The sequence below is a fragment of the Girardinichthys multiradiatus genome, chromosome 10, assembly GCF_021462225.1.
Source record: "Girardinichthys multiradiatus isolate DD_20200921_A chromosome 10, DD_fGirMul_XY1, whole genome shotgun sequence".
In the NCBI taxonomy this organism is placed as follows: domain Eukaryota; kingdom Metazoa; phylum Chordata; class Actinopteri; order Cyprinodontiformes; family Goodeidae; genus Girardinichthys; species Girardinichthys multiradiatus.
The window spans coordinates 5,214,013-5,240,990 of NC_061803.1; the positions used below are offsets into that span (position 1 = coordinate 5,214,013).

The following is a 26,978-nucleotide window of genomic DNA, read 5'->3' on the forward strand; positions in this document are numbered from 1 at the left end:
CAGTGCATTTCATTGCTTCAAGTATTTAGATGTATTCACACTGATCCATGATCCCTGGTATGCAATAAATAGGCCAGAGGCCATATTATAAAAAATAGCCCCATAGCATGATGCCTGAGTCACCGTGCTTTACTGTGGCTTTGAATGTTTGAGGCTTCTGGATTTTAAAAGATCAATCTTCCTTTGCCATTTAGGCTATTTAATCCATTAATATGCCAGTTTTCTGTTTTTTAGCTCTTTTAATCTTTAACAGCCAGGAGAACTCTATAAACTCAATATCTGAGGTTTAAACGGGGCAAACCTCATTCCAAATGCTAATTAATGATCTCATCAACTTAGTGCATGTGCTTTTTGCCATTTAAGGGAGAATAAATATGGGGGTGTCCTATTTTCTGCTCACCTTTAAATGCATTATTTCAAAATTACATTGTAGAAATTAAAATTTAAAGTTACTTTCTCTAGATGTACTGTTTGTTTATATTACCTACGGTTTTCTGCATGGTTAAAATGTTTCATAAACACGTATGCAATGCAGTTTCCAATACTATTATTTTGAAAGCTGCCACGCAGATTGAACCTGAGGCAATTAAAAGTAGATGTTGAAACGGAGCGCGTTGCTCTGCAAGACAAACCGCATGATGACGTAACCCTGTTACACAAAGCGAAACATGATTTTATTTCTAATAATAGGGAGAAAATGCCTTAAATAAAGAGAGTCATTTTAAACCTGTAAGCTAGTATTGATTATTTGCACATGTTTTGGTAACGTGAAGGCTATTTTTGCTGAAACCTTCCGTACCAGGAAGCAGCTGCCTGACCCAACCCGCTCTCCCGGGGGAGGAAACTGCAACACGCTCCTCGGAAAGGTGAGTAACCGGCTGTTACGAGTGAGGAGACGTTTTCTCGCTTCCTAATTTTTTTAATGTTTCCGAACAGAAACTGATTCTGAGTTACTTTCTGTTGTTTTTTTTTTAATTTTTATCAAAGCTGCTTTAAATAAAACAGCTGGGCAGGTATTAATGGCGGAGGGAGCTGGCAGCAGCACGGCTAAATAAATAAAATTATTTATTGTTGTGGAAAACAAACTTCATTCACTTTTAAAAATAAGAAAAAGACAGAAAGTTAGAGGGTTTCTATTGTGAAACACAGAAAACAACCTGTCTGGTCCTTCAGACCTGAGCTACAGTTTCCATGTCATATTTAGTTGTCTGAAAACCAACGCGGAAGTGGCCTGAATGGGTTTGTTTGTTCATAACTGTGTATGTGTGGCAGGTTTATGTTCTGAACTCCCAGCAATGTTGAAATGAAGCTTGATGAAAAAGTTGTCAGCTTCTTTGAATCTTGCAACTCCCCTGTGGACAAAGAGGGATACCTCTCCAAAAAGGTAACACGAACGTTTTAAAAGTTTTGCCAAATAAAAAAAACATCTTAGTTTTGTTTTCAGTGTTTCTACATGTGACACATTGCTACACATCTGTGTCTTTGAATCACAATGTAATTACCAGAGGTGGGACCAAATCCTTCAGGTTTTCTCTCTTCAGTCTTGAGTCTAGATAAGACATGCAAGTCCCCAGTTGGATAAAGAGTAAAAATGTGCAAGTGTTTAGTCAAGTCCCAAATCAATGCTTCAAAGTCCCCAAGTTGAGTCAAAAGTCAAGACATTCAAGTATTAAGTCCCAAGTCAAGTCTGCTTTGGAGTATCGAGTCAAGACATACAGGTCCTTCTCAAAATATTAGCATATTGTGATAAAGTTCATTATTTTCCATAATGTTATGATGGAAATTTAACATTCATATATTTTAGATTCATTGCACACTAACTGAAATATTTCAGGTCTTTTATTGTCTTAATACGGATGATTTTGGCATACAGCTCATGAAAACCCAAAATTCCTATCTCACAAAATTAGCATATTTCATCCGACCAATAAAAGAAAAGTGTTTTTAATACAAAAAACGTCAACCTTCAAATAATCATGTACAGTTATGCACTCAATACTTGGTCAGGAATCCTTTTGCAGAAATGACTGCTTCAATGCGGCGTGGCATGGAGGCAATCAGGCAATCAGCCTGTGGCACTGCTGAGGTCTTATGGAGGCCCAGGATGCTTCGATAGCGGCCTTTAGCTCATCCAGAGTGTTGGGTCTTGAGTCTCTCAACGTTCTCTTCACAATATCCCACAGATTCTCTATGGGGTTCAGGTCAGGAGAGTTGGCAGGTCAATTGAGCACAGTGATACCATGGTCAGTAAACCATTTACCAGTGGTTTTGGCACTGTGAGCAGGTGCCAGGTCGTGCTGAAAAATGAAATCTTCATCTCCAAAAAGCTTTTCAGCAGATGGAAGCATGAAGTGCTCCAAAATCTCCTGATAGCTAGCTGCATTGACCCTGCCCTTGATAAAACACAGTGGACCAACACCAGCAGCTGACACGGCAACCCAGACCATCACTGACTGTGGGTACTTGACACTGGACTTCTGGCATTTTGGCATTTCCTTCTCCCCAGTCTTCCTCCAGACTCTGGCACCTTGATTTCCGAATGACATGTAGAATTTGCTTTCATCCGAAAAAAGTACTTTGGACCACTGAGCAACAGTCCAGTGCTGCTTCTCTGTAGCCCAGGTCTGGGGAATGCGGCACCTGTAGCCCATTTCCTGGACACACCTGTGCACGGTGGCTCTGGATGTTTCTACTCCAGACTCAGTCCACTGCTTCCGCAGGTCCCCCAAGGTCTGGAATCGGCCCTTCTCCACAATCTTCCTCAGGGTCCGGTCACCTCTTCTCGTTGTGCAGCGTTTTGTGCCACACTTTTTCCTTCCCACAGACTTCCCACTGAGGTGCCTTGATACAGCACTCTGGGAACAGCCTATTCGTTCAGAAATTTCTTTCTGTGTCTTACCCTCTTGCTTGAGGGTGTCAATAGTGGCCTTCTGGACAGCAGTCAGGTCGGCAGTCTTACCCATGATTGGGGTTTTGAGTGATGAACCAGGCTGGGAGTTTTAAAGGCCTCAGGAATCTTTTGCAGGTGTTTAGAGTTAACTCGTTGATTCAGATGATTAGGTTCATAGCTCGTTTAGAGACCCTTTTAATGATATGCTAATTTTGTGAGATAGGAATTTTGGGTTTTCATGAGCTGTATGCCAAAATCATCCGTATTAAGACAATAAAAGACCTGAAATATTTCAGTTAGTGTGCAATGAATCTAAAATATATGAATGTTAAATTTCCATCATGACATTATGGAAAATAATGAACTTTATCACAATATGCTAATATTTTGAGAAGGACCTGTACAGGTCCTTCTCAAAATATTAGCATATTGTGATAAAGTTCATTATTTTCCATAATGTCATGATGAAAATTTAACATTCATATATTTTAGATTCATTGCACACTAACTGAAATATTTCAGGTCTTTTATTGTCTTAATACGGATGATTTTGGCATACAGCTCAAAACCCAAAATTCTTATCTGACAAAATTAGCATATCATTAAAAGGGTCTCTAAACGAGCTATGAACCTAATCATCTGAATCAACGAGTTAACTCTAAACACCTGCAAAAGATTCCTGAGGCCTTTAAAACTCCCATCCTGGTTCATCACTCAAAACCCCAATCATGGGTAAGACTGCCGACCTGACTGCTGTCCAGAAGGCCACTATTGACACCCTCAAGCAAGAGGGTAAGACACAGAAAGAAATTTCTGAACGAATAGGCTGTTCCCAGAGTGCTGTATCAAGGCACTTCAGTGGGAAGTCTGTGGGAAGGAAAAAGTGTGGCAGAAAACGCTGCACAACGAGAAGAGGTGACCGGACCCTGAGGAAGATTGTGGAGAAGTGCCGATTCCAGACCTTGGGGGACCTGCGGAAGCAGTGGACTGAGTCTGGAGTAGAAACATCCAGAGCCACCGTGCACAGGTGTGTGCAGGAAATGGGCTACAGGTGCCGCATTCCCCAGGTCAAGCCACTTTTGAACCAGAAACAGCGGCAGAAGCGCTTGACCTGGGCTACAGAGAAGCAGCACTGGACTGTTGCTCAGTGGTCCAAAGTACTTTTTTCGGATGAAAGCAAATTCTGCATGTCATTCGGAAATCAAGGTGCCAGAGTTTGGAGGAAGACTGGGGAGAAGGAAATGCCAAAATGCCAGAGGTCCAGTATCAAGTACCCACAGTCAGTGATGGTCTGGGGTGCCGTGTCAGCTGCTGGTGTTGGTCCACTGTGTTTTATCAAGGGCAGGGTCAATGCAGCTAGCTATCAGGAGATTTTGGAGCACTTCATGCTTCCATCTGCTGAAAAGCTTTATGGAGATGAAGATTTCATTTTTCAGCACGACCTGGCACCTGCTCACAGTGCCAAAACCACTGGTAAATGGTTTACTGACCATGGTATCACTGTGCTCAATTGGCCTGCCAACTCTCCTGACCTGAACCCCATAGAGAATCTGTGGGATATTGTGAAGAGAACGTTGAGAGACTCAAGACCCAACACTCTGGATGAGCTAAAGGCCGCTATCGAAGCATCCTGGGCCTCCATAAGACCTCAGCAGTGCCACAGGCTGATTGCCTCCATGCCACGCCGCATTGAAGCAGTCATTTCTGCAAAAGGATTCCCGACCAAGTATTGAGTGCATAACTGTACATGATTATTTGAAGGTTGACGTTTTTTGTATTAAAAACACTTTTCTTTTATTGGTCGGAAGAAATATGCTAATTTTGTGAGATAGGAATTTTGGGTTTTCATGAGCTGTATGCCAAAATCATCCGTATTAAGACAATAAAAGACCTGAAATATTTCAGTTAGTGTGCAATGAATCTAAAATATATGAATGTTAAATTTTCATCATGACATTATGGAAAATAATGAACTTTATCACAATATGCTAATTTTTTGAGAAGGACCTGTACAAGTACCAAGTTTAGTCTAAGGTCAAAACCTGCAAGTCTAGAGTCAAGTCCCATATTCAACACGTTCAAGTATGAAGTCGTGGCCCGATTCAAGACCTGCAAGTCCTAAGTCCAAAATCAAGACCTGCAGCTCTTTAGTCAAGATACCCATGTTAAATCCAAAGGCAAGACCTGTAAGTCTAAAGCAAAGTCCTAAATCAACATTTACAAGTCCCAATTTGAGTCAAAAGTCAAGATAAGTATCAAATCAAGGCCAAAATTCAGGCCTGTAAATCCAGATTAAAGACAGGCAAGTTCCAAGTCCAGTCTGTCAAAATGTGCTAGTCCCAAGTCCAATACAAAGTCCAGATGTGCAAGCTCCAGGTTTGGACATGCAAGCTCAAGCCCAGTCAGTTGCCTCTCGGTCCATCATTTTCAGTCCACATATAAAGCGATTTTCACAGACAGTCACCAAAAGCTGTATAAGATATAAAAACACAAAAATTACAGGTCTATAAAACATAAAAAACAGATACAATAAATATATAAGAATAATACAAAACTAAGCCCTAAGGATATGACAGACTTATTGGATAGGTTCACCTGCTTTTCAAAAGTGATTGAAAAGTGCAACTCTGGAGACACATTTTTGTTCCATAGTTTAGGTCCAGGTGCTCTGTAACATCACTGTACCTCTTTATGCTTTTCTTCTGCCTCCTAATTGTGTGTTGTGTTAGATCTCGTTTGTTAGTGTGATTTGCCTGAAAACTAATATAGCTGACATCAGTTGGTCAAAGAAATATATCAGTGGCTCTTTTTTAATGTACCTTCTGTTTTATGTAAGACACCAAGTATATTTTAGTCAAAAAGCTCAAATCCAAGTTAAGTAAGTCTTTTGTGATTTTATTCAGTCCAGTCTAAAATCATCTGTTTTGTGACTTTAGTTTAACCTGATTCAACATCTCTGGTAATTACATACAAAGTAATGCAATGTTTTACAATTAAAAATGAAGAAAATGTGTGATTTAACCTCTTTGCAAGCTGTAGATTGCCTCACAGTAGTTGAGTAACAAGTTGAGTACATAAGAAATGTTTAACCTGTTCAGTAAACCATGGATTGTATCACAGGGTGAGTTAAAGACTTCCTATCAGAAGCGCTGGTTCTTGCTGAAGGGAAACCTCCTTTTCTACAAGGAGCGACCGGGGGAGAAGGACGTGATTGGAGTCATTGTTCTGGAGGGCTGCACTGTCCAGCTGTGCGAGTCCGAGGAGCAGTTCGCCTTCTCTCTGGTGTGGAGCGAGCCAGGGCTGAGGACGTACAAGTTTGCGGCGGAGGACCAGGCGAGCCAGGAGAGCTGGATCAAGGCTCTGCTGTCGGCCAGCCACAGCTACCTGGCCCTGCTGGTGGTGGACATGGAGAAGCAGTACAGAGGTGAGGGACGAGGGAAGGCTAGAAAAGAGGGCGACCTTTGTTCTGAAAGGCACCGAGTCACTGTTTAGAGCCTCTACATCTGATACAGTGTACGCTCTGGTACAGAATATACAAACTTAATATCTCAATGTATGATATCAGATCATGAAGGTCTGGTTTCATGCTTTAACAACAATAAACCAAATCTCTTTAACATTTATTTTTTACCTGGAATCACATTTTTGTAGCATTTTTTCCGTTTGGTAGAGCAAAAACAAACAAGGGACCTTCGCTGAGGGCAGGTTTTACTTCAAACAGGGAAAGTATTACAGATTTGGTTAATCGGGTTATAACGTTTACTGCCATCAGGTTTTAAATTACTTTTATCTTAAAACCCGCTATAAAAGGTGAAAAACGTGGAGCCAGGTTCAGGTCTACTGTGGCTGCAGGTTGTTTTTATCAGCTTTAGTAGTATTCAGTTTACATACACTCATCATAGGCATAGATTTATTTTTAGGTTTTTATTTATTTATCTCAGCCATTTTTTTCCCTGGATAGAATGATTTTTACAACAAACAATAATTGGGTGCACAGGTTTGAAATGATTGTGAATTTTCCTTAATACTGGATCAATCCACGTAAATAGTTTGTTAAATATCCTTCAGCAAATTGCAGAAATAAAACACAAATTTTACAGCCATGAACAAACTTCTGGTTGGATATTTAAGAACTTAAATGAACATGTTATAAAAAGAGGTTTCATGAAAGACATCTTCAAATCAATATTCAGTCAGTTTCTTGCATATAAAAGCCATTCAAATGTCATTAATGGATAAAGCTGGGCAGCTTTAATCATTTTAGTAAAATCCCAGACAATGTTCCAAACAGAGCATTTTATAATGATAAAAACAGGTTCAAGCTTTCAAGACCCCTTAAATAGTCTTTAAAGTGCCCGAGTGGAGTTAAATTTCTCCCCAGAATTGGTGGGGCTCCTTTAAGATGGTTGGTGTTCTGGCACAGAGCCCTTTTTATTATAGCCCGTACCTTTTTTTATTCCAGAAATCATTCCAGAACAAAAAAAAAATAGCCTGCTTTATCCATCCCAAAACAGGTGTGATGTCTGTTTGTGATCCATGTTCTGTTGGATTTTAACAATGTGACCCAGACTGCCACAGTTAAAAAGAAAATCGATTAGAAATTACAAGAACAGGCTGAGAGTCCCCAAAGCTGAAATATGGAAGATGCTGGAACAGGAGTGTCGCTGTCCACCATGAAGCAATTTAACGTCCTCATGAACTCAGAGGGTGCTGAGCTAGAAAGAAGGCCCTGCTCCAACATCAACACCTTCAAGCTCGGCTGAAATTCACAGCTGCTTGCACAGACAAGCTAAATGTCTTCTGGGGAAAAGGTTCATTGTCGGATGAGACGATGATTGAGATGTTTGGCCACAATGACGGGCAGTATTTTTGAAGGAACCAGCAGCTGTCAAGCATGGTGGTGGGAGCATCATGCTAGAACTAATGCATTGTATATCGGTGGTGGAGTAATAAGGGGTGGAAGATTACCTCCAAATTCTTAAATGTCACCTCAGATCAACAGCTAATTGTTGTAACGTGGACACCAGTGGGTCACGCAAGAGAACAATGGATAAAGTTTTTGGAATGGATAAAGCTGGCTAACACTGAAATGCTGGAATCTGCCGTGCCTTGACCTCAACCAGGATCAAGTTTCAATGACCTTTACTGACTCTGCTAAACATAATGGTTAAATATCCAACCTGAATTATGCCAGAAGCTTGTTGACGGGTACAGAAAATGTTTGGTCTGAGGCACTTTATAATAACCAAATATTGCTGTGGGTTGGAACCTTTGTGGAGTTGAAGAAATTCATAAAAAAATTCAAACTTTTTGTTTTTTAAAAGTCAATAAAATTGTATGCTGCATAATGACCTTTACAAGGGACAAATAGCACACATAATTCATTAAAAGCCCCTAAATACTGTGGCATTCATCCCATGATGATACGTTAAAAGTGTTCTTCAACTTTGGTCCTCAATGCACACTGCCCTGCGTGTTTTAGAAGTTTCCCAGCTTTAACACACCTGATTCAGTTAATTGCACTTCAGCAAAGGCCTATTGATCAACCATCAATTGAAATCAGGTATGCTGAGCAGGGAAACATCTAAAACATGCAGGGCAGTGTGCCTTGAGGACCAGGCTTGAAAAACATTGGTATACTGTGCTTCGTTTGTACATCCTTTTAGAGCAGGTGTGCCTGAGTCCAGTCCTGGAGAGCGTCTATACTGCAACTTTTAGATGCATCCCTTCTCCTAGGCACCCGACTCAAACGAATGGCTCATTGCCAGGCCTCTGCAGACCCGACTGGATGCTGATGAGGGAATTTAGCCATTTGATTCAAGTGTGCTGAAGCAGGGATGCATCTAAAAGCTTGAGCTCTCAATGATCTACTGTATATATTTTACTCTAAAACAGTGGTTCTCAGTTCCTGGTCTTCGGGGTCTATTGTTATTGAAGTTTTAGATGTGCCTCTGCTTGAGCACACCTGATTTAAATGATTGCATTACCTGCTCAGCAAACCATCCATTGCTGCAGAAGCCTGTTAATCACCGATTCATTTAGGACAGGTGTTTGGGAGCAGGGGAACACCTAAAACATGCTTCTGCTCTAATATTTATTGTGGTAATAAAATGAATAAAACTTGCAGAGGTTGTTACAGTTGTTACTTTTGGCAAAACGGTTGTAGAGATTTAGATTACTGTGGTAAATTCAAAAGAGCTTGTCTATAAATATGTAGAAAATCGTAGAAAATTGGTAACAAAACTTTTTTTTGAAATAGCTGCAATTTAAATAACGGTGTTGTTACAGTGGCTAGAAACAGATTTTTAAGTGGTGGTTTTAACTATCACCCTTAAATAGGCCAGCATTAATCAGCTCCGCATGTAATTTTTCTTCCAATCTTATCTTTCTCTACCTCTTCCCTAGATGCATTGCTTTCTCATCCCAGTGAAGGCCACAGACCTTTCACGATGCCAAATTTCCACTTGGCAGGACCAAACTATCCCACAACCTCTCCGAGCACAAATATTTCCATCCGGTCTTCATTTGCAGGCCAGTGTGTGGGACGAGGAGCCTCTCTGAGCTCCAACCAAATGCTTCAGCCTTCAAACATTTCAGCAGCCAGAGCAGTTTCTAAGAAATCGCCCAAACTGTGGCCCAAGAAAAACTCCAACATGGTGCCTGTCAGGACCCCTGCTCTGCCTATGTTTGAGTGCTCAGGTCTGTATTTAGATCAAGAGGAGGATTTCATTAAACTGCATGAAGACTTTGGAAGGGAAGTAAAGAAACTGATTGCTGATTGGTCCAGGAAAAGAGGTGGTGGTGAAGTAGGGCTGGAGGAAACCTTGATAGATTTTGGATAAAGAAAACAATTTAAGTTCCGAGTTTTTAATCATAATGTGAAAACATGTTTGCAACATTTCAAACCTTTGATGTCAATAGAAATTGGAAAAGTTATTTTTATTGTATTTACTAATTACAAGCACATTGTTTTGTTTTTCTGCCATAGATTAATCAATAAACGATCTATGATCTTTTTACTTTGTTGGTCATTAGTGTGAAATTATTTCTTTGTTACATGTATAGTTTTACAACACTGAAGCGCTACAAATATTGCTTTTAAATGCTTCATTTAAAGCTCTGGTCAAAAGTGTGCATACAATACCCATGAACATGAGTGCCATATTCATTTTGGGCACCACTGGTGCCGAAACACCCCCACAGCCCTACTGGTTGACAGTTGGGACAGTGTTCTTATTGGATTCCTCAACTAATATTTTCAGTTGGGGTTTAACCTTTTTTAGGAGACCTTTCTCCAAAAGACTATTGGCTTGTGGCAGATCCAAATTCCTGTCGAGTTTAAAGGTTTCAGTTTTGAGTTGCGTTGTTCTTCTGTCCCTCACTCGTTTCACTGGACAGTGACACTAGTGTTTCACCATTTCTCAGTTTATAATTGGCCTCAATTGGCAGTTCCTTGGTTCTTCTTGAAGATCCTGACCTGTTTCTTTTCTTCTAATAGTAACAGTTTGGGTCAAACGTTTGAAACTTAGAAAACGGTGTGTTTTAACAGGGCAGTGATCCCTAAAACACATCAAAGTTGGTGATGGAGTGGAGAAATCAGGCTAAAAATAAGCTTCTGGAAAGGCAGTTAAAAGCCAGGAAAGCAATTAGTTTATAACAAATTCTGCCTAATCTGATTAGAAGAGTGGCCAAATTATGCACTAAGCTGGAGTTGAGTTGAAAATGTTAAGGGCCAATTAACCAAGTAGTAGTGGGGGTGTCTGCATATTTAAGTCCCGATGTATAGTATAATTCCCACCATGTGTGAATTAATTGAAGTTCATCTAATGACCCTATTCTTGTATTTCAAATAAATTGAAGTTGTATAATTATTCCACCATAGTGGAAAGATTCAAAAGCTTAATTAAAAACCCAAGAAAATAGTCTTTTGTTGACTAAAAAGAACTGAATTTAAGAGCTATATTTACCCTTTATATTAAGTAAAATCTTCACCAAATATATGAATGTTTTAAATTACAACCAATGCCAAATATCTCATGAGTTCTTAATCCTGTCTGATTTGCCTAGAGATAAGTCAGTTTAAATAAAGCCCAATGATCGTGGGTTCAAAAAAGCATGCTACGTAGAGTGAATGGTGTTAAAATGTTAGAACAGGGTCGAAATGGCTGCAAAAAGAACGGTGGTGATGTGGGGGCAGCGCAGCTATTTCAGTCTGTACAGCTGTCTTGTTTTTATGGTGTTTGACTTCTCCCTCTGTGCCTCTCCTGTCACATTCAAGACAATATCTGGGGGAGAATAAAAAAGAAAATATGTGCTTTGAGAAGGACTTTAAATGAAGTCCTTGTTTACGAGAAAATCTGGGTCACACATACGGCACGTTAAAAACACTCAACCTACAATAGCGTAAAGACGCCGTCTTGCCTTGCCGTTCCCCATACATGCCTTGGTTGTATAGCGGCCTGATTGATGGGAGCCTATGGAGATCATATATGGTGTTAGTTGGGTGGGTTTATGGTCCTCCTGTTGTGAAACCTCCAAGAGCAACCAAAATAAGTGCATCCATGATTGGAAAGCTGCTCAAGTAGTTAATAATCCTAAATCTTTGGGTTTCCATTGCTCCGGCTGCTAAAAGATAAATAGAATGCCTTCCAATCGAATTTTGCTTCGTAATGTAGAAAATAATCACAGTTATTGGACTCTAGAGGGTTTTAGTATTTTAGCAACATTTTCTCTGCTTTATGGTATTACAAATTAAAAGTTAAACAATGATTATTTCTATTTACAAAGCTGGTCCCAGCAGCTGCTTCAGTAGTAAAGGCCTGCTTGTGTTTCTCATGAGGCCTGACTGTCATGTGTCATGGTTGGAGCCGGTCCAACATCCTCCCGCCAACTGTTTTCAAGTTTCATTGCTGTTTATACAGCCTAACAGCAATCACGTATGTGGCGGTGAGTCGCAGACCTATCATTTATCCACGTGATGATTTGGAAATATGTACGCACCAATCGCACGTCAGCGCAGCGACCAGCACGAGAGGATTAATTAATAGAAAGCAGAGCTTAAGTTGACCCCATCTGTTTTGGGGTTAGAACAAAGCTGCTGTTGGCGATATCATCACACACTGGGGCTTTCTTCTTCTGTCGCTGCCTCAACAAAGACAAAGATGAATCAGTTGTTCCTCAGCATGCCCTGTGCATCCGTTTGACATTATTTGTCCACTGATGACACCGAAGTCATCTCTGTCTGTTGGCATTGAATTCACCTCATTCCAAGACTTCTCTGACCTATTTTGGAGCCCCTGTAAGCCGATCTGCCCAGCCGCCTCTTCACTCCTCCCCTGTTTCTCTTTCTTCGGCTCTGCTTTCCTGCCAAACCTGATGGTGTGGCTAAAGTTAGCCCCCCTTGAGCTAATATATAAGACCTCAAGGGGTCGATGCATACATGTCAGTCACATCGGCTTGGCGTAGGCTTCTCTTCTTGACCAACAACAGCCCCACAAACCTTAGAGATGGTGAGTGTGGCCACGTTCCTTGGAGCTTCAGTTTGCAGGATGTGTAGGATCTTCTCTAAGAGCTGATGAGAAGAGCGCATCACTAACATATTGCAATCTAGACTACCAACATCCGATGAAGTGAGATTGTTGGAATTTCCGAAATCAAGCCTTCAAACTTTGGATTTTAACCCATACGAGTCCTAATCATGAAGAAATTCTGGAAATGTTATCTCTTTTGGGATCTTTGCCATTTTTTAGTCGATTTATCCCAAAATTATTAGACAACCTTTTAAACTGGATAATGGATTAGGAATATTATTTATTAACACCGAAGCAACAGAGAAAGAGCGTTTTAGATTAAAGTTTTTTCTTTGCTCTTTGATGTGACTCTTGCAGGTCACCAGAAATTAACAATATGATACACCTTTAGATCTGGGGTTAAGGTTGTGGAGTTTTCCTGCATTAGATGTAATTTTTTATTTTTGTTTCGTAAGGATGTGTAAAAGTTTTTGTTTTATGTGTGTGTTTTATCTTTTTCCTCTATCTCCCAGGCACCCAAGAAGGCCAAGAGGAGGCAGCAGCAGGGTGAGGGTGGTTCCTCCAACGTGTTCTCCATGTTTGAGCAGAGCCAGATCCAGGAGTACAAGGAGGTAACTTTTATTTTATCGCCTCACACACATACATGATTTCTGGAAGTCAGATTTTTAGGAATTTGTGTAAAGTTTGTATGATTTGACCTTCTGTAGTTTCATGAGAGGGATTCTGAATAATGTATATTTGCGTGGCTTGACAAGGGCAAACATATTCTTCTCAGCAGGACAGGACAGTAAATCTGAGCGTTTCTGGAGACAAGTAGTACCTCCTCTCCTCTGTGTTAGCTCAGTAATTCTCCTCGAACACACTTTGTTCTATGACGCCACTGGAATGCAACCCAACAGCTGGTGGAAAGTCTATTTAATCAAAGCAGGAAAGAGAGGCTCTAAGTACAAAGCATACAAAAACATACAAGTTGAGTCAACATTCAGGGATTATCAAGGTTGTTTCGCCCCTTGAGTCAGTTTTTTTTTTAGCATCTAAGGGTCACAGCTTTGATCTTCAGTAGAAATGTCTCTTTAAGCATCTCTGGGATTGGAAAATGTAAAGCCAACAGTAGCTTAGCTGGCACCAAAGGTGAACGAACATTGGTGACATGGTCAGAAGATTCGGTCACAAGGCAAAAGGATGACAGCTGTAATCAATACCTTCTCCTTAAATGTCGCAAGGGGGCTTGTCTCACATTCCAGAACCTTTTTAACACCTTCAAGAGACAAGTGGGCGACCAGCTGCCAAGTCCCAAAAGGTTCTCAATGCCATCTTTGGTTTCATGGGGGGTGAAACGCCACGCTATGTGACAAGGGAAGCGGCTAACGGCTCCACATTTACACGTTTGCATTGGCAGACTAGCTCCCACTTAAAATCACTATTAACAAGTCTTACGACAAGGACTTGTGAGAAATGTGAGAATCTTACATCTTGGTTAAAGTTCTACAAACAAAGGGCCGGTGAATGCTTCACATGCTTAAAATACACAGCTACACATTTACACGTTTTTCTTATTTTAGTTTTTGAACTTTGTGAGTCATTACGGCCCTGCTTCCGACAGGCTTTCACAATCATCGACCAGAACAGAGATGGCATCATCAGCAAGGACGACCTCAGGGACGTTTTGGCCACCATGGGCCAGCTGAATGTGAAGAATGACGAGCTGGAGGCCATGGTGAAGGAGGCCAGCGGCCCCATCAACTTCACTGTCTTCCTGACTATGTTCGGCGAGAAGCTGAAGGGTTTGTTGACACAAAATATTCAGCCTCTCTCACTTTGTGGTGCACATTATTTTCCATTGAGATAAACTTTCTTTTGATGTTAGGTGCTGATCCCGAGGACGTCATTGTGAGCGCTTTCAAGGTCCTTGACCCTGAGGCCACAGGCACCATCAAGAAGGAATTGTAAGAACTTTTATCTCAAGCTTTTATCACATCTCAGACTTTTGGTTTTTTTTTGTCTCAGGTTTATGCAATATACTTTTTTCCCTTTCCAGCCTTCAGGAGCTCCTCACCACCCAGTGTGACAGGTTCAGCGCTGAGGAGGTGAGCTGATGCATCTTTAGCTACATCCCATTTCTCCCCTTGAACCTCTTTCTCAGCTTTCAAGTCCGTCTCTTCACTCCCAATAAATAAAATGTGTCTGAAACAGCAAAAACTACATAAGCCTTCAGAAAATGCACCTGCTGTATTAAAGGGATTTGTTTCATGGTTAAATGAAAGAACTGCAGTTTTATATTTTATTTTAGGAGTTAGAGCAAGGCAAAATATTTAGCATTATAAAATGTTCCTAATTGAAGAAAAAACATGTAGTTTGCTGCTAAATTAACTTGTTTCCTTGTACAATTAGTATCATTCTGTTGTGGAAATTCTATGTAAAACACGGAAAAAATGCTATTTCAAAACATGGCCTAGTTTTCTTTTTTTTTATCACTTTTGGGCAAAACTACATAGAGCCCAGCCGCTTCTATAATTAAATTGGCAACAACTTCTTGCCTTGAGCAACAGATTACTGTTCATTAGCACAAAAAATTTATTAAAAAATGACAGTGTTCCATTTTATTTATGTGTTTTGTGTCCTGTCCGGGCATCTTAGGGAAACAGTATGGTGGGTCTGGTTGCCTTGCAGCATCAGTGTAAAAATTACATATTTATCCTGTTGCACAAATGACTTTATTAAATTAATGGTGCAATATCGCATATCTGGTTTTGGGGAGCATATTAAACAGTCGAGAATTAGGGACAAAGAGGGCTTGATATCAGAAGTGATAATAATAATAATAAAGATATGAAAAACTAACTATGTTGACTGCACCCACACTATTATTTTCATTATTTATAATTTTTTATCTGTTTGATATCTTCTGTTGTATTTCCATGGTGAAATATAAATGTATGTCCAAATGTATTTAAAATAACAGTTGGACATACTTCCAACTGTTATTTTGGAAGTTTGCCGCAAGTAGGCCTATACTTCAGCATATTTGCAGTCAGACTAATAAACAGTACACTCGATGTGTGCTTGAAGATTAAGATTTTAATCACGCATGTTTTCTGCAGAGCTTCTCTAGTTCAGGGTTGTAACCTCTCTCTGTGATCTCCTCCCCCTCAGATGACCAACCTGTGGGCTGCCTTCCCCCCTGATGTGGCTGGAAATGTGGACTACAAGAACATCTGCTATGTCATCACACACGGAGAGGACAAGGAGGAGTAGATCCCCTCTTCTCTAGAGATCTCTACCTCTATTAACACTCGCTCTGTGCCACCATCCACTCTCTATGCCTTCTCCGACGCCACGACCTACCTTTGCAAACTTCCGCGCCCAGGTCCAACCTTTCCTCTCGCCAAAAGACTTCACTCTCTTGCGAAGATGCTCAGCGAGAGGACGGAGGGGCTGTGGGCGGGGGTGGTTTGTGAACAACAGCATAACATGGGATTATTTTCAATAAAAATAATCTTATGAAGCTGAAACTCTCTCCCTATCTCTGTCCCTGCCTCTTTGTCCTCCTCCTTCTCTCCCTCCATCATTCACTCTGTTCTTCTGTGTTGAGACCAACAGTGCATGCATCAGACCTACTTGTATGCACAAACAGTCCAGTGTGTACAGCGGTTGGTCAAAATGTCTCTTGGATGCTTTGGTGCCTGCGCGGCCACTTGCTTGAAACAAGTGAGCAGTCTGACCCAGTCGGGTCTGTTAGTCTCAACCTCACACAGAGTGCTTAATGGCTCCCTCGCCTTTATCTCTGTGGGAGAGTAAAAGAGTGGAAGTACCACACTACAATAGCTTGCCTACTTCTCTCTTTTACCAAAAGGTACAAAATGAAGAGCTGCACTAAAAAGAGGAAAGCATTTAATCTTGTAACTAGCGAAAGAGATGGTGAAAGATTGTGAGTTGGGAGGGGGAGAAAAGTTATAAGCAAAAGTGAAAAAGAAAGAAATCTTTGTTTTTAACTCATCGTCCTCCCTCTCACTGGTGTTTCGCTCCTGTTGTTGTGACTATGTCTCTGTCCCCACTGTAAGAAAGAAAGAAGTACAAATAAAATCCACTATCTTTCGTACAACACTGAGTCTGATGGTTTGAGTGAATGAAAACTAGACTAAATTACTGTAGAACGCTCATGTTAACAGGTTTCAGATCTGGGATTAAAATAATGAACTTTTGTTCCATACTGCCAAACAGAGGCCATTTTCAGACTATTTCACAATGTAGGGCATTAAAGATGCAATTCTGAGATGCTGCCCTTCCTCAAGAGCAGCTTCAAGGCTTTATTTATGTCCTTATACGTCTACGAGTGAACACAACTTATTACCCAGCTACCACTCTGATAATTAAAAATAGAGCAGAGGAAGACCATGAGATAGCAGAACATGGTCGGGTAGCTGTTTCCTCAATTCTTAAAGTAATTTAACCATGACGGTACCAGAAGAGCCAATTCAAATCTGAAGAACTCTCTGACTCTGAAATGACTCATGGAAAACCTGCAGCCTTACTGGACCTTAGTGCATTTTATTGATATTCAGTGAGTTTTACATTAATTGAAGAGCTGAGTTTACAGAGCAATAGAAAATGTGGTCAGTAGCACAAAAACCTACAAATGTACTGACTGCATTTGTTTAAAAAGAACTGTGAAAACCATTTCCTGACACACAGATCAACTCACGTAGTATGTAATCTTGTCTTGCCCATTTTGAAGTTAAAAGGCCTCTTTATGTAAATGTCATATTTATACCTTGTGATGATTTTGGATATGAGGAATGCTCACCCAGGGTGCCATCCTCTCAGGGGGTGGTCAACAAAAAGGGAAAAGTCATGTTAGCAGTGGTCTCAATCCATTTTGTACAACTAATTTGCCACGTTTTGCCAAAACTAAGGAAATATAGCTGCGCACCTTAGGCTGGGTAGGGACGCTGAAGTTGGTATCTGATTTGAAGCTCCTAACTCTGTGAAGAGCCATTTGCCTTTTTTCAATCAAATGATAACTAAATTTTATCATTTCTAGGTAAAAATCTAAAATTCTGACAGGTAGAACCTGAATTGGATTTTTCTGTGCTGATAAGAAACTCTTTAAAACATGGTTTGAGATTTGTTAAATCTTTATTTTGTTTTTGTTCTGTTAAAACTGAAATTAAGATCATTGTGGGGCCTCAGTCTGGTGCTTTATGAGAGAACCGCCACTGTTTAGGCCCAAGGAAATTAGGAAGTCATATATTGCAAATTAAAAGTTTCTTGACACTGTAATCAACTTGTTTTATAACAACTGGCCAGTTATGCCCTGTTATGTTGTTTAAAGCATTTATTTTTTAAAGTGTGATTTTTATTTCCAACTGAATAAATGTTCTCAAATTAAGGACTGGATTTTTGTAAATGTTTCAGTTTGAGATTGTGTTTAAGATTAATTCAATTTAAAGGCCTTTCACTTGTCTTTGTCAGGATAATGTATCAAAATGTATATAAAACAGGGAAAACTACTGTGCATTAGCCTTAAAAAGAATATTTAATTATCAAGAAAAACCTGTGATAAAACTTGTAAATGTATACGTTTAAAACATTTCTAACAATATAAAACTAAAATAGACAGATACCTTTTTTCATTTTTCAGTAACCCATTTACTCTCTGAACCTAAACCTTGAAGTAAAAAAGTAAGTAATAACGTTTATCTACATAATTAAATATAACATATTTTCAGAAAACTGAAAAACAATTGTTTAATTGCAGAAACCCTTGCATTGATTCATGGATATTTATATATTCGCAGAGCTTACGTTTAACACGTTTTACGTTTTTCAGTTAAAGCTATGAGATAAACTGGAAATGTTATGAGTGAAAAAGTCAAGTTAGACAACAAAGCTAGGGTCATAATGGCTGCTTTCCTGTAACAGGATGTAATGCCACACTGTGACAAAAAAACTATACCTTCAAAATAAAGCAAACCACAATTCGTGGCGCAAACAATACCTTTATTTTAAAAAGTAAGTTGATTACATTTAATTTTTTCATATTTAAGTTGTAGACCAGACTAACTTGTTGTTACCAATGAACTCCGCGTTTTTTCACGGATAATTCAAGCTACTTTTAAAAGTAGCTACTTTTATTTTGAAGCGGCAACCGGAAGTTGTGTAGCTGTAAAATCTGCTCCCGGTTTGAGGACGGGGGAGGAGGGGGGGGGAACGCGGAACTGTAACCGTGCAGCTATTTATCCGGTTTGTCCCCTCTGACTTAGAATGAGCCAGCGCTAATGTCCACCGCTGGCTCCGCTCAGCCGCTGTCACCCCGCTGTGCCTTCATGAGTCCTGGTGGGCCCGAATCACCCGCCATGGCCTCAGCGTCGTTTCCCCGGTGCACATCTGTCAGACTTTCCGTGTCGGTCGCCGTCATCCTCCTGCTGATGTCGGTGACCGCTGTGCAATCCTCTCAAGGCGACAAAGAGCCGGTGTACCGGGACTGTGTTAAGCTCTGTGTCCGCATGAACTGTACTGGTGCCCGGCTGCGGGGTTTCGAGTCCAGCCAGCCGCAGTACATGACTCTGACAGGTGAGGCGTTGTTAGCAGGTGAGGGGGATGCTTACTTAGCTTGTTAGCTTTCCCACGTTCAGCTTTATTATAACTATGTTTTAACATTTTATTAACAAGCTCATCCCTACCTTGTTTTGTGACTTTAATCATTTTAATTGCTAATAATGTCCTTCACAGAACATTTAACAATTGCATATTAGAAAACATAACAAACTTGTTTTTCTGGTCCAAAAAGGTGTCCCTATACCGTCCCTCTGTAATTCCAACCTTGTTCGCCTATTTTATTTCTTTTTTTAAACAGGTTTTCACCAGCAAAAAGCAACAATAACCTTTTATTTCATTGTAACAGAATCAGGTTTGTAGGCTGATTTTGTAGCCCACAATTGTGAAGCCACCCAAGTAATATTAACAATTTATTTATTAAAAAGAAAAAGAAAACACAACTCCTAACTCTAGCTGGGTTAAATCAGCAAAACATAGGTTTATATGCAACATATAAAACTGGAGTAAAGTAGTTGAAGGATACTATTAGTAATTCTATTGAAGGAAATACCAAAAAGATTTCAAACTAGTATGTTCAATAGATGATTATTTAGAAACATATTCAGTATTTTAAACAATCTTAACATGTTTAAAAGCTTTCATAATGCGTCCAAATATTTTATTCTTTAACAAAAAATCATTCATACTACTGCTAAAATAATACAACATATTTATTTTATTATAGTTATGATAATGTTATCTATAAAATATATTCACTGTTATGCTGATATTGATGTTACCTGGTGAATTTGGTAGTAGTTTTTAAAATAGTTGCTGTTCTGTTAATAAAGTAGCACAAGTCTAACCAGCTCGTATTAACTAGTTAATTAGTTGGGTTATCAGCTCAGGTAGCTAGCTGAGAGTTGACAGCCTTACAAAAATGCAGCTTGTAGCTTGCCAACTTGCCACTGGAGGGATGGATAAACGATACACCAACAAGTCGGCTTGTTTTCCTTGTAAGGAAGGGAGAAGTGTAGTAGCCTTTTTTGGCAGCTGATTGTCAGTGCACAGCAACAGGTGGGGGAGAGGGAGCTCTGCCTCACTGTATTGTTCTTACAGCTGGAGAAATGATGGTCACTGCAGCACTTTTTCTGGCGTCTCCCTAAAATAAACATTTTCTGGTAGGAACAGTGGCTTTAAAACACAACCTGATTTAATTCAATACTGTTGTTTGTATCGCGCCAATTCGCAACAGATATCATCTCAAGGCATAACAAGACAAACAGTTCCTATTCATAAGTAATTATATGGAATCTAATTCTTCCTAAATTCAGGTTGGGTTCAGTCCATTCTACTACATATATTTAGATACAGATCAGTTTGCATATGATCCAAATTATAGGACAATGCAGGGAAATGTATGACATAATGTAGAGCTGGGCAATTCTGGTCTTTGAGGTTCAGTCCAGTGTTTCCGTTCCTGCTCCAAAAGACCTCATTCAAACGGCTGAATTCAGTTCAGTTTATTTATATTGAACCAACTGTCATCAAGCATCATTTGAAGGTATTTTGCTTCGCAGCAATCCCTCAAGCCTGGTGGTTATTTAAATTTTCATTCTGATTCATTGAGCTCAACTGTCTCTGCTGTTTGTTCTCCATCCCAGGTTGGACATGCCGGGACGACTGTAAATATCAGTGCATGTGGACCACCGTTGGCCTTTACCTGGCTGAGGGCTACAGAGTCCCACAGTTCCATGGGAAGGTTTGTCTCAATAATCTAGACCTGAAAATAGGGAGGACTTTTGCAACAAACTCCTACTGGATCATCATTGTTATTATCATTACAGATTGTACATTTTAGATTTATATGTGCTTCTTGCAGTGGCCGTTTGTGCGCGTCTTGTGCTTTGAGGAGCCCGCATCTGCGCTGGCGTCTCTGCTCAACGGCATGGCCTGCCTGCTCATGCTGCTGCGTTATCGGAGCACGGTGCCACGCCAGAGCCCCATGTACCACACCATCAACGCCTTCTCTCTGGTAAGTTTAGGGGAAAGAACCTCCGCCTTGTTCATCCCACTGAGCAAATGACCACATTTTCTCAAGAACCTCTCTGTGTGTTTTGTTCAGGTATCTCTGAATGCTTGGTTCTGGTCTACAGTGTTTCACACCCGGGACACATATCTCACTGAGGTAATGGTTGCAATTTTAAAGCAACTTCTATCCACAGCTGGACTCTCATGCCCAAAGCATGTATCTGGAGCTGGTAATAGCCGATCCGATATGAGATCCAGTGATCTACGCATGGTAAACTCCTGTTAATTGACTTATTATTAAAAAACAAAACTTTTTATTGTGTCTTGAGTAGAAATTGGCAAAGATTGCCCCACCCCGCTGAGATTAACTCTTCTCTTTTGTTGGCTAATGAGCTTAGGAAATCATTAACACCCTAATGCCATTACTGACAAACTGTTGAGGTCTGCCCAATTTGTTTTACATAAAGTGCAGTAATTGGTCTTCATAGTAGTTGATGCAAAAACATTTTAATTTTTTTTCTCTTTCAGAAAATGGACTATTTCTGTGCAACAGCAGTGATTCTTTACTCAATCTACCTTTGTTGTGTCAGGTAACCTTGGAAAATCTGGATTTCTTGCAGATGTTTTGCCTTTGTTAGCAGACTGATGTTGGAGAAAAGTTTTGGGAGCTAAATATCAGTAGACATATCATTAACCCTGCATCAATTAGCCTGAAAATCATTTAAAATCCTATGGGTGGACTATTGAAGTTGTCCCTATTGTATAGTCCTCCTCATTAACATTTCAGATCAAATCAATTTGCTGTCATTTTGTGGTATAACTTATAGCATACAACAGACAGGCAGAATGTTGGAAGACTACTGATCCTTCTGGCTCCCCTCACTATCCTCTGCAAGGTGCTCTTGTCTGCAGCTGGAGTGCCATGATTTACTATTACATTATATTTCCTATTTATATTTTAAGACATGTTAAATTGTGTGTTTCTATATCTGCTATTATTTCTGTTATTACCTTATAACTCACTGCAAAACCTTGACTCATCTCCAGAACCCTGGGTCTGAGGCGACCAGGTGTGTCCAGCATGGTGGGGGTTCTGCTCATCCTGACCTTTACATCCCACGTGTCCTATCTGACTTTTGTCAGTTTCGACTACGGCTATAACATGGCAGCCAATGCAACTATCGGTACAACACACACTTCAATAAATCAGGTTTCTGTTGAGAGTTTAATGAGGAAATTACTCTTGTTACCTAATACATGTTAACTTAAGTGTCCTGCTGATAGACCAACACTAGGTTGTTCATATTTGGCAGGACAATGATGCATAAAAACAGAAAAATGGGAGGTGTATTTGTATTCAGCCCCTTTAAGTCAGTACTTTGTAGAACCACCTTTCGTTGCAGTAACAGCTGGAAGTCTTTTGCTGTATGTCTCTACCAGCTTTGCAAATATAGACAAAAATCTTTGCCTAGTCTTCTTTGCAGAATCCCTCCTGCTCAGATTGGATGTAGAGCATCTGTAAACATCAGTTTTTAAGTCTTGCAACATATTCACAGTTTGGTTTAGGTCTGGACTTCGATGCTTTGATATAAACCATTAGACCACCTCTGGCTGTATGGTTAGGGTCGCTGCCCCGCCAGAAGGTGATCCTCGGTGGACCACACCTTTCAGAAATTTTAAAACCATGTATCATTTTCCTTCCACTTCACAGTTATGCTCTACTTTGTGTTGCTGTATCACTTAAAATACATGTCAGAAAAATATTGTGATTAAACGGCACAAGTTCCTTGTTTTTTTTATTGTATTCCAGATTAAAATATTCTGGGTGTTAAGAGAAAGTAATAAAAATGACCTTACAGTTGTCCCTAAATTATTTATTCTTATAAGTATTTTGCCCACTTTCCTGCTTCCTTCCACTTATATTATGTCCTTTCCTCTACAGCTCACATAAAACCTATCAATGACTTTGAAGCACCAGCATTTTAGTACATATTAATATTTTTTTCTGTTTCTGAAGGCATGGTGAACCTGCTGTGGTGGCTGTGTTGGTGCTGGCAGAACCGACGGACTCTCCCGTACTGGTGGAAGTGCGGCCTAGTGGTGCTGCTGCTTCACGGCCTGGCCCTGCTGGAGCTGCTGGACTTTCCGCCGCTGTTCTGGGTCTTAGACGCCCATGCTGTGTGGCACCTCAGCACCATCCCAGTACACTTCCTTTTCTACAGGTTTGTCCGACCTGTGTTTTTGTAGCTTAATACAAGGGTGTGAATAATGGTTTTGGCTAGAGATGACTCATCAAAATTGTGTACTTCCTGGAGAACATAGATCTTTGCCTCAACTTTCATTTCCATTTCCAAACCCATCATGTTCCATAACAGGGAGAAAGCTCAAAAGGATAAAACAGAGCTACTTTGTTTTGCTGTAACATATACAGCCTTCATGTTATCAGCTGAACATCTTGCTCTCTCTCACTCTCTTGCAGCCTGAAAGAACTGCAAATGTAGAAAATACAGCTTAATTTTAATAGCTCATCTGGCTTCATATTTAAATGCTTCACTGATACTAAACATAGCAAACTTTGAATTGTCTTCCTTCAGTCACCACTTCCACACCGAAGACTTTTGGTGTTACCATGACCTGGTAGTGCTTACATATCATGGGTTCACTGTTTGGGAAAAAAGGTCTGATTGTTACATTTCTGACTAGGCAATCAAGCTAAAAAAGGAACCGATTCCTGTCTCTTTAGATCTCAAAGATCCTTGAAGAAGTGATTAGAAAGTAAAACCAAACAGACCTGATCTGGAATGATTTTGACTTCTTTCTGCTTCCAGTTTCCTGATAGATGACAGCCTCTACTTACTAAACACAGAGAAGTTGGGGGTTAAAGTGGAGTAGGAGGAGTTGACCGCCTCTTCATTGCACCTCCACTCGCTCACGTCTCCAGTCAGGGCACCCAGATACCTGAACACAGAAGCAGCTCCGCCTCCTAGATGGCACGCATCACACCTCTGACTCACATCAAAGTAGACTTTGTTTACATTTTTCTATTTTTTATTGTAGTGTCATCTTTCTCATTTTAAAGTTGTCTTTTACTTTGCCTTGCACTGCCACATGTGCTACATTCACTATTATCACAACCACTCATTTTGAGACAACTCTTGGGAAAGAGGTACTTGAAAAGAAAAAGAAGAGGTGCAGTTGAGTTCCAGCTGTCCCTGAATTGCGCTGGTGAAATGAATCCCTTGACCTGAGAAATGACTCCAATGACCGCAGGTTTAAATCTGCAACAGCAGTCGTTGTCAGCGGCAGTCAATAGATGGCAGCAGATCAGTTATCAGGCCTGCATCCGCTCTGCAAGGTGGGCCGTCGTCTGCCAAAAATGGACTGATGGACACAGAGAGGCTCCCTCCTATGAAGAGGAGGCTGCCAGCTGATTGTTCTGGAAAGACGGGGAAGGGCCTTTATGTTGGAGGCTGTTCTAGCTGACTGCTATTTTGTTCTCACCATCACACCTTTATTTTTGTGCCTCTCTTGTTTCCATAACTCCTTTTGTTGAGTTTTCTTTTCATCATCCGCCTCATTTGATTTTGTTGTGTTGGACCAGTTTGTGCTTAATTCTGCCTTTATTGCACCGTGCTTTTTCTGAGTTTGAATATTTTTTTGGGTGGGATATGATGAGATGAATATACTGTCATTCCCCTGGGTTGCCTTTTAGCATGAGGAAGGATTGATGTGGGAGAACGAAGTCGAAGGATGAGTTTTTACCAAATTCTGGATTTAGATGTAAGTTGGACTGAGCGCTCCAGTGTTCATTTTTTAAATATTATTTATTGTATTTTGATTTATTTCTTCCATATTTCCCCACACATACATTACAACAGCTGGATAACCTTAAAGTCCGGTAAACAAATCGTCCTCGATCCATGTTTGCCTTACACTTCTGATTCCAACCTTCTAGTCCATGAGCATGCTTATTTTTTAGTTTCAGATCTTTATTTTTCCTACTAGAGGTGAAATGATGTTTCTTCATCCCTCTGAGCTACACTCCCACATGTGCACTTTATCGACTAAGCGTCCATTCACGTGTTTTTGCCGTTGTTCGTCTGAATGAGAACGTAGACAATGAGGAGTGTGGAGGCGTGAAACATGTTGCCTTTTCTGGACATTTTGTTGCTTTTGCCATTAAAAACTGAATGCCTGTTTGTGTGTCTAAGAGGGTGATCAACTGTGGGAGCCATAGTCCAAAGAAAAACTTCAGAGGAACTACTGATCAAGACCATTTTAAAAGGTTGAAAGAAAGACTGGATCCTTTGTACGGTGGGCCAAAAGTGCCATGATCCAAAACATAAATAAATATGTGATAACTTAAATGAAATTGAAAATAAATACATAAAATTCATAAATAAACTTTTCCATAATTAAATGTTCAATAAATATACAGTTAGATTGGAATCATTACAGCTCTGTATTCAATATTTCATTGTTTCAGTCCATCACGAAATGAACTTTGGCCCATCAGATTGACCCTAACATGATTGGTTAACCTAAACAGCCAGGTAACTTTGGACCAATTATGTTTAACTTCCCTCCATATCTACATGGAACCTAAATGACATAATTCAATACATTCTTGATTCCTTTCAATATTACTTATTAGTAAGATTAATCAGGGAATATAGAATTAAAATAGTTTTTGTTTACAAGAAAAATTATTTTACTACTTATTTATTAGTTTTGTGCTTCAGCAAATCAAGTTTAACTGGTGAGTGGGTGGGGCAAACACATAAGTAAAGGTGATTGGTATGAAAGGCAGGTTAACCAATCAGAACTCAGGATTTAATTGATAAGAGACTTTAAATAATTTCACTATGGATAATAGTGCAGGACCTATGAAAGAAAGCATGAAATATTTCTACATAATTGCAACATGTAATTAAAGTTTCAATTTATAATAATAATTTATATAATTATAAAAGTGTTTAATATCTAATTACTGAAATTAATAAACCGACACATTTAGATAATTAATAATTGATTTCTTTGATATGATTGTATACAATTTTAATTAAGTTATCACATAAAAAATTAAACGTTTGGGGCGCTTGTGGCTCCATACTTTGGAACCATTAATTTTTGAATGTTGAAGTAAAAGAAAATTATATAAATATTTGTGAATATGTTTATGAAATCATAAATAAAGATTCAAACTTATCAATGGACAATTTAAAACCTCTCTTTTAATAGCCTGAAAGCAATTTTGGCTCTTAGATCATTTCCATAAATCATGTCTTCCTCAGTAGTAAACACATCTCTGCTGCCCCCTGCCTGCCGCCCTGTGCAACACCACCTCTTCCACTGAGCGCACTTTCAACAACCTCATATCTAATATTTGACCAAACAAAAAACCAGATGTGGTTTAAATAAAAGTGTTTTTGTTGATAAGATGTAGAGTTCTGTTTTTTTAAACAGTTTTTTAACTGACTTTGTGGCTTGCCCTGCTTTCTAGGGGTAGCAAAGACTGTCTGCTGGACAGCTGTTATTAGCTGTCATCCATAATTATCACAATTAACAAAAGTCAGCACTTAAAATATATCACTTTGTGTGTGATGAACCAGTATAACACATGAATTTCACTTTTTGAATTGAATCACTGAAATAAATGAACTTTTAAATGATATTCTTACACATTAAGATGTACATGTGTCTTTAAAGTCTATACAAGTAAACCTACAGTACTAACTAAATGATATTTTACAACCTGACACAACATTTATATTTGAACAACTGCTGTTAGTCGTCCTTGTTTTGGTCACTTCTGTTTAACATGGTGCAATGCTGGACATTGTGCATTTAAAATCTTGTCTGTTTTGTGGGATTACTTGCAAAGACACAAAGAGTGAAGATAAAAGTCTGAGGATCAGAACTGGTGTTTGAGGACACCCCTTATTCTTGCAGGATTCGATTGTGTCCAATGAAAATAGAATCTATTTAAA

At 39.7% G+C, this 26,978-nt stretch overlaps 3 protein-coding genes across 4 annotated transcripts; all 3 read left to right on the plus strand.

Moving 5' to 3' along the window:
• The first annotated feature begins 591 nt into the window (after positions 1–591).
• LOC124874714 (sesquipedalian-1-like) lies at positions 592–9,909 on the plus strand. Its single transcript, XM_047376191.1, has 4 exons — positions 592–866; positions 1,273–1,384; positions 6,011–6,314; positions 9,296–9,909. Exons 2-4 carry the CDS (start codon positions 1,304–1,306, stop codon positions 9,730–9,732), a joined length of 822 nt encoding a protein of 273 aa, XP_047232147.1. The 5' UTR covers positions 592–866; positions 1,273–1,303; the 3' UTR covers positions 9,733–9,909.
• A 2,350-nt stretch (positions 9,910–12,259) lies between these two features.
• Positions 12,260–16,522, plus strand: mylpfb (myosin light chain, phosphorylatable, fast skeletal muscle b). Its single transcript, XM_047377881.1, has 6 exons — positions 12,260–12,399; positions 12,933–13,031; positions 14,024–14,204; positions 14,288–14,366; positions 14,459–14,507; positions 15,574–16,522. Exons 1-6 carry the CDS (start codon positions 12,397–12,399, stop codon positions 15,673–15,675), a joined length of 513 nt encoding a protein of 170 aa, XP_047233837.1. The 5' UTR covers positions 12,260–12,396; the 3' UTR covers positions 15,676–16,522.
• A 1,901-nt stretch (positions 16,523–18,423) lies between these two features.
• pgap3 (post-GPI attachment to proteins phospholipase 3) lies at positions 18,424–26,196 on the plus strand. Of its 2 annotated transcripts, none has more exons than XM_047377956.1 (8): positions 18,424–19,011; positions 20,622–20,719; positions 20,840–20,992; positions 21,083–21,145; positions 21,517–21,578; positions 22,036–22,172; positions 23,006–23,210; positions 23,817–26,196. In XM_047377956.1, exons 1-8 carry the CDS (start codon positions 18,699–18,701, stop codon positions 23,878–23,880), a joined length of 1,095 nt encoding a protein of 364 aa, XP_047233912.1. In that variant the 5' UTR covers positions 18,424–18,698; the 3' UTR covers positions 23,881–26,196. The 2 variants fall into 2 exon arrangements, with proteins under 2 accessions (XP_047233912.1, XP_047233913.1); XM_047377957.1 differs by having other exon boundaries at positions 18,428–18,993.
• The last annotated feature ends 782 nt before the right edge of the window (positions 26,197–26,978 follow it).